At 55.1% G+C, this 6,178-nt stretch overlaps 1 protein-coding gene across 1 annotated transcript; it reads left to right on the forward strand.

Annotated features, from left to right (window-relative positions):
• Positions 1–1,619: 1,619 nt before the first annotated feature.
• On the forward strand, positions 1,620–5,737 carry Nags (N-acetylglutamate synthase). The gene is made up of 7 exons (XM_031351912.1): positions 1,620–2,136; positions 2,636–2,910; positions 3,009–3,222; positions 3,496–3,676; positions 3,961–4,132; positions 4,218–4,400; positions 5,143–5,737. Exons 1-7 carry the CDS (start codon positions 1,714–1,716, stop codon positions 5,294–5,296), a joined length of 1,602 nt encoding a protein of 533 aa, XP_031207772.1. The 5' UTR covers positions 1,620–1,713; the 3' UTR covers positions 5,297–5,737.
• Positions 5,738–6,178: the final 441 nt, after the last annotated feature.

Here is a 6,178-nt window from a genome sequence, read left to right on the forward strand (position 1 = left end):
AATGATTTGTTTATTTACTTTAGGTATATGAGTACACCATTGCTCTCTTCAGACACACCAGAAGAGGGCATCAAAACGCCATTGCAGATGGTTGGGAGCCACCATGTGGTTGCTGGGAATTGAACTCAGGACCTCTGGAAGAGCAGTCACTGAGCCGTCTCTCCAGTCCCTCTTCCTATTCTTTTTTTTTTTTTTTTGTCTCTGCCTTCAAGTCACATGCCTCATAGGAATAGATTGTAGCTTTAAACAGCCTAGAGCATCATCAGGAACAGAGACGTATCGAGGCTATGACAGTGTTCCCTGGGGGGTGGGGACCTCCAGTGTTCCCTGGGGGGTGGGGGACCTCCAGTGTCTGCCGCTGACAGACCCTGGCTAACCTGATCATGAACTCAGACGAGATTTTTGGGTTTTTTTTGTTGTTGTTTTTGAGACAGGGTTTCTCTGTCCTGGAACTCACTCTGTAGACCAGGCTGGCCTCAAACTCAGAAGTCCACCTGCCTCTGCCTCCCAAGTGCTGGGATCAAAGGCGTGCGCCACCACCACCCAGCTTGTCCTGGAACTCTTAATGTAGACCAGACTGACCTTGAACTCATGGACACAGGCCTGCCTCTGCCTCAGGAGTACTGGGTTTCATCTTTTAAAAAAAAGAGATTTATTTTATTTATTTTATGTGTATGAGTACACTGTAGCTGCTGTACAGATGGGGTGAACCATCATGTGTGTGGCTGCTGGGAACTGAACTCAGGACCACTGCCGGCCTGGCTTGCTCCACCCTGCTCACTCCAGTGTAATTCACTATAGCTGTCTTCAGACAGCACCAGAAGAGGGCGTCAGATCTCATTATGGATGGTTGTGAGCCACCATGTGGTTGCTGGGATCCAAACTCAGGACCTTGGGAAGAGCAGTCAGTGCTCCTACCCGCTGAGCCATCTCGCCAGCCCTGGGTTTCATCTTTTTTAAAAAAGATTTTATTTATTTAATATATATATGAGTACACCGTCTCTGTCTTCAGACACACCAGAAGAGGGCATCAGAGCCCATTACAGATGGTTGTGAGCCACCATGTGGTTGCTGGGAATTGAACTCAGGACCTCTGGACCTGCTGAGTGTCCTTAACCACTGAGCCACCTCTCCAGCCCTAGGGTTTTATCTTTTGAGACAAGGCTTCCCCGCTATGTAGCCTATATTCTCCTGGAACTCGAAGCAATCCTCCTGCCTCAAGCTCCCAGGAGCCGAGAGTACAACTGTGTCACACTAAGTCCTGCTTGACAACAGGACTTTGTTTGTATCCATATGCTGCAGTGAGGACCATACCCCCATGTTCAGCTTTCCTAGACTCCTTCTTCCAGCTCAAGTCACTCACACGACCCTGCGAATTCGCACACACACCTGGGACATCTGAGCACTTTTTAGATCTAGCATTTTGGTAGCAAATCAAAGAGCTCCACCACTGTAAATCTGACCTTCGTGACCCTCGCTAATGGTTCCAGTACCCTCACACACAAGGGGCGGAATAAGTCTAGAGGCTCCGCCCTCTGGCCTGTGACTTGCCACACCCCAAACGCACCCAGAAGCCACTCCGGGCCTCCTATCTCGCCCCGCCCCGAGTCTGATCCAGCCCAGCTCAGCGGCAAGTTAAGAACCCCTAGTGCTGTGCGCTCCAGACCGACAGTCACCTGTAGGTAGGGGGGACGAGTGGGTTTGGTTGTCGTCATGGCGACGGCGTGGGTGGCCACAGCCCTGCGGTCTGCTGCGGCGGCCAGAAGGCTGCGCAGCCCGGGAGGTCCTGGGGGCTCACGGAGACTGAGTGGCAGCGCGCGGCGACGCGGGGCAAGGAGCGCCAGCCCGGGACGCAGGCTCAGCACTGCCAGGGCTCACGCAGAGGACGCTGAGGGCGCCAAGGGTCGTGTCCAGTCTCCTGCCGTCGAGGAGCCGTCGTGGACACCTTTTCCAACGCCCCTCGAATCCCCAACGCCCCTCGAATCCCCGGCGCCTACGGCCGGCAGATCACTGGTGCAGCGGGACATCCAAGCCTTCCTGAACCAGTGTGGTGCCAGCCCGGGGGAAGCACGCCACTGGCTCACACAATTCCAGACCTGCTACCATTCGGACGACAAGCCCTTCGCCGTCATGGAGGTAAGCCGATCCCGGTGTCGTCGTGTCACTGCAAGGAGATGGCGACTGTTCAATAGCACGTAGCAGGTCTCGGAAAGCCTGCCGGTGAATCTGGAGAGCAGAGGGGCTGAGTTAGTGCTGTGGATGGCGAAAGCCGTGAGGCGACGGAAACCGCGCCTGGTGGTAACGCGGAGGCTGGGAAGCCCAGTCCTCCAGAAGTGATGTCTGAGAAAGGTCTCTCACCGTGGACGCAGTTAGGGGTTCAGTCGGCTGAGCTGTCGCACCACCCCTCCCCCCAAGGTGTCCCAGAGTCCAAGGCCGCTGGGAGGAGCCGAGGGAGGAACATTAGTGCTAGATAAGGGGGTGGCTAAGACCCAACGGGCAAAGGGCGGAGCAGTTGGCCAAAAGTGGGGCCCAATGGCCCCTGAGTAGAATGTGGTCACTGAGGGTCCTAAAGGCCGAGTAGGGACAAGCGGCTTAGAGTCAATGTCGTGCCCCCTGAATGTCCACCCCTGAACAGGTAGATGAGGAGGTGTTCCGGTGCCCGCAGGCGGTATCCCGCCTAGCTTTCGCCCTAGCCTTCCTGCAACGCATGGACATGAAGCCGCTGGTGGTCCTGGGGCTGCCGGCCCCCACGGCACCTTCAGGTTGTCTCTCCTTCTGGGAAGCTAAGGCACAGCTTGCACAGAGCTGCAAGGTGCTGGTGGATGAACTAAGGCATAACGCGGCTACTGCTGTGCCCTTTTTTGGCGGCGGATCAGTGCTGAGCGCTGCGGAGCCAGCTCCCCACGCCAGGTTAGTGTCAGCCCAGCCCGCCCCAGCATCCTCAGAGCGGGCGGACCACTCTGCTGGCCCTGCCCTGGTCCCGCTCGAGCACCACATCTGGCCCACAGCTATGGTGGCATCGTCGCGGTGGAGACAGACCTATTGCAGTGGTGTCTAGAGTCCAACAGCATCCCGATCCTGTGCCCCATTGGGGAAACGGCTGCGCGCCGTTCTGTGCTTCTTGACTCGCTGGAGGTGACTGCGTCTCTGGCCAAGGCTCTGAGGCCCACCAAAATCATCTTCCTCAATAATTCAGGCGGCCTGCGGAATACCAGTCAGAAGGTGCGTCCCTCTCCTGTGCCACCTCACGACACTAGGCAAGACGGAGTCCTCTGCCCTGTGTCCCCTGCATGATTCCATAGCAGGATACAGTTACTCTTAAGCCAATAGAGTAGGAAGAGCTAACGGAAGATCGTAGAGGGGGGGTTTGCACCTCAGTGCCCAGATCTGAGCGCTTCCAAGCAGAGGAGATAAAAGTTATGTGGTCACAGTGAGGTCCATAGGGCTGGGCCCAGTTCGGTATCCGCTGGAGGCTCATCTTCTTCCTGGGACTAGATCCTGAGCAATGTGAACCTGCCCGCCGACCTTGACCTTGTTACCAACGCTGAGTGGCTGAGCATCAAAGAGCGGCAGCAGATTCGGCTCATCGTGGACGTACTCAGCCGCCTGCCCCACTACTCCTCCGCAGTCATTACAGCCGCTAGCACGCTGCTCACGGAACTCTTTAGCAACAAGGGTGAGATCTGGGAGAAGGTGGGCTGGGCTGAGTCCCTAGGGTGAGCACCGGCAGGGCCTGGCTGAGGGCCAGCAGGAGTGCCCGCCCCCACCCCCACCCCCACCTCTGTCGGGAGAGGTCGCACCAATGGCTTCCCGATGCTGTGGAAACCCGAGGGAGGCAAGAGAACTCAGACAGTGGGGACTGGCGTAAGGAACTTGAGAACTAGGGGGATGGGCGGAAAGCGCACCTAGCGGTGGATCTGACTCTGGCTCAGTCTCCCCAATCTCTCCAACCTTCCCCAGGTTGTGGCACCCTGTTTAAAAATGCTGAGCGGATGTTGCGAGTGCGCAGCCTGGACAGCCTGGACCAGGGTCGCCTAGTGAACCTAGTCAACGCCAGCTTCGGCAAGAAACTCCGAGAAGACTATCTGGATTCCCTGCGCCCTCGGTTGCACTCGATTTATGTCTCTGAGGGGTGAGCCTCCGGGCCCCAGAGAGCAGGACCCAAGGCCCTGAGGGGCAAGGAGAGGTCCTAACCTGCCTCTCTCCCGCTGTGCCAGGTACAATGCGGCAGCCATTCTGACAGTGGAGCCTGTTCTAGGGGGCACCCCATATCTGGACAAATTCGTGGTGAGCTCCAGCCGCCAGGGCCAGGGATCTGGACAGATGCTGTGGGAATGCCTTCGGAGAGATCTGCAAACATTATTCTGGCGCTCAAGGGTCACCAACCCTATCAATCCCTGGTAAGCCCAGCCAGCCATGCCCCAGCCAGCCATGCCCCAGCCAGCCATGCCCCGGGCTTCACCAACAGCGTAGCTGGGCATTCCCTCCTTTCACTATCAAGAAAAGCGCTCTTGAGGCAGAGGCAAGTGGATCTTTGTGAGTTCAAGGCCTGCCTAATCTACAAAGCTAGTCCTGGACAGCCGGGGCTACACAGAGAAACCCTGTCCAAAAAAAACAAAACAAAACAAACAAACAAAAAAAAACTTCTCTAGAGTCAAGGTTGCCTAGAGACATTCTTCAATCCCACATTTCTGCCTTCTGTGAAGCAAGTGGCATCCAACTAGGATTCTGACAAACTTTGACCCAGCTCTTCTCAGGCTTGGTTGCCAAGCTCCTAGCTCTAGGCTGTGTCTCTAACAGCAGCCACACCCTCAGCCCCCACTCACTAAAAGTGACAAAGGACCAGCTCCTTCTTCGATACACCAGGCAGAAGGGGGTGGGAGGCTAAGCAGGGGTGTCCCTAATCTCACCTTCCTAGCTGGGAGATCCTGGCAAATTACCTAACTTGCCTGAACTTGAGCTGCTGTTTGGAGAAATGGCAATATAGGCTTCATGAGCCACTCTGGATGCTACTCCTAGAATAAAATCACAGGACATCTGGTCCTAGTGGGGCATCCTGTTGTACGCACTATCCTGAAAAGCCAGAGTGAGCAGTGGGTAGCAGCCATGTTCCAAAGATGGCTCCTTTGCTTCCACATCCAGGTACTTCAAGCATAGCGACGGCAGCTTCTCCAACAAGCAGTGGATCTTCTTCTGGTTTGGACTGGCCGACATCCGGGACTCCTATGAACTAGTCAATCATGCTAAGGGGCTGCCGGACTCTTTTTGCAAGCCAGCTTCTGACCCAGGCAGCTGACCCACCATCACAGGCCCTGTAAATCCTGGAACAGCCAGGATGAACCAAAAGCCATGCCTGCTGGGGGTGACCCCAGGCAGCTGAGGGGAGGAAGCTGCATCATATCTGCTGAGGGGCACCAGAGCAGAACAAACACAGAAAGAGTGAAGCCAGCTGAGGACTCTGCTCCAAAGTCAAACCAGATGGCCTTCAATGATCAGCTTGGGGATGGGGCTGGGATGATCAGCCTGGGGATGGGGCTGGAATGATCAGCCTGGGGATGGGGCTGGGATTGTCTTCTGGGGCTCTACTTACGGTAACCTTAAGGACAGGCCAGTTTCCACGGCCTCTGTGCTGCCTTGAGACTCATTGCCTAACACAGCATCTAAGCCTGCCTGATCTGCCACTCATGTGGGTCTCAAAATTCTTCAGGAGGCCTTGATTAAATCACAAATGCTTGTCTGAGCCAGTCATACTTTTCTCAAAGACAGATTACGAAAAGTTTACTCACAGTAAGGACTTCAGTGTACGGGGCGATCTTTTTCAATACCAGAGATAGCACCTAGGGTCTGAGACGTTCTAGGAAAGTGCTCTACTACTGAGCTAAACCCTCAGTTGATGTTTTAAGATTTCTTCTAGCTGGGTGGTGGTGGCACGCCTTTGATCCCAGCACTTGGGAGGCAGAGGCAGGCAGATTTCTGAGTTCGAGGCCAGCCTGGTCTACAAAGTGAGCTCTAGGACAGCCAGGGCTATACAGAGAAACCCTGTCTCGAAAAAAAACAAAACAAAACAAACAAAAAAAAAAAGATTTCTTCTAAAGATAATACTCCTCTGGGAACAAGTGCTTAAGGACTAGAGGATTCCTGGATGGAGCTGGGAAGCCCTCCTCAGTTGGGGATCAGC

Source organism: Mastomys coucha, unplaced genomic scaffold, assembly GCF_008632895.1.
Source record: "Mastomys coucha isolate ucsf_1 unplaced genomic scaffold, UCSF_Mcou_1 pScaffold5, whole genome shotgun sequence".
NCBI classification, from domain to species: domain Eukaryota; kingdom Metazoa; phylum Chordata; class Mammalia; order Rodentia; family Muridae; genus Mastomys; species Mastomys coucha.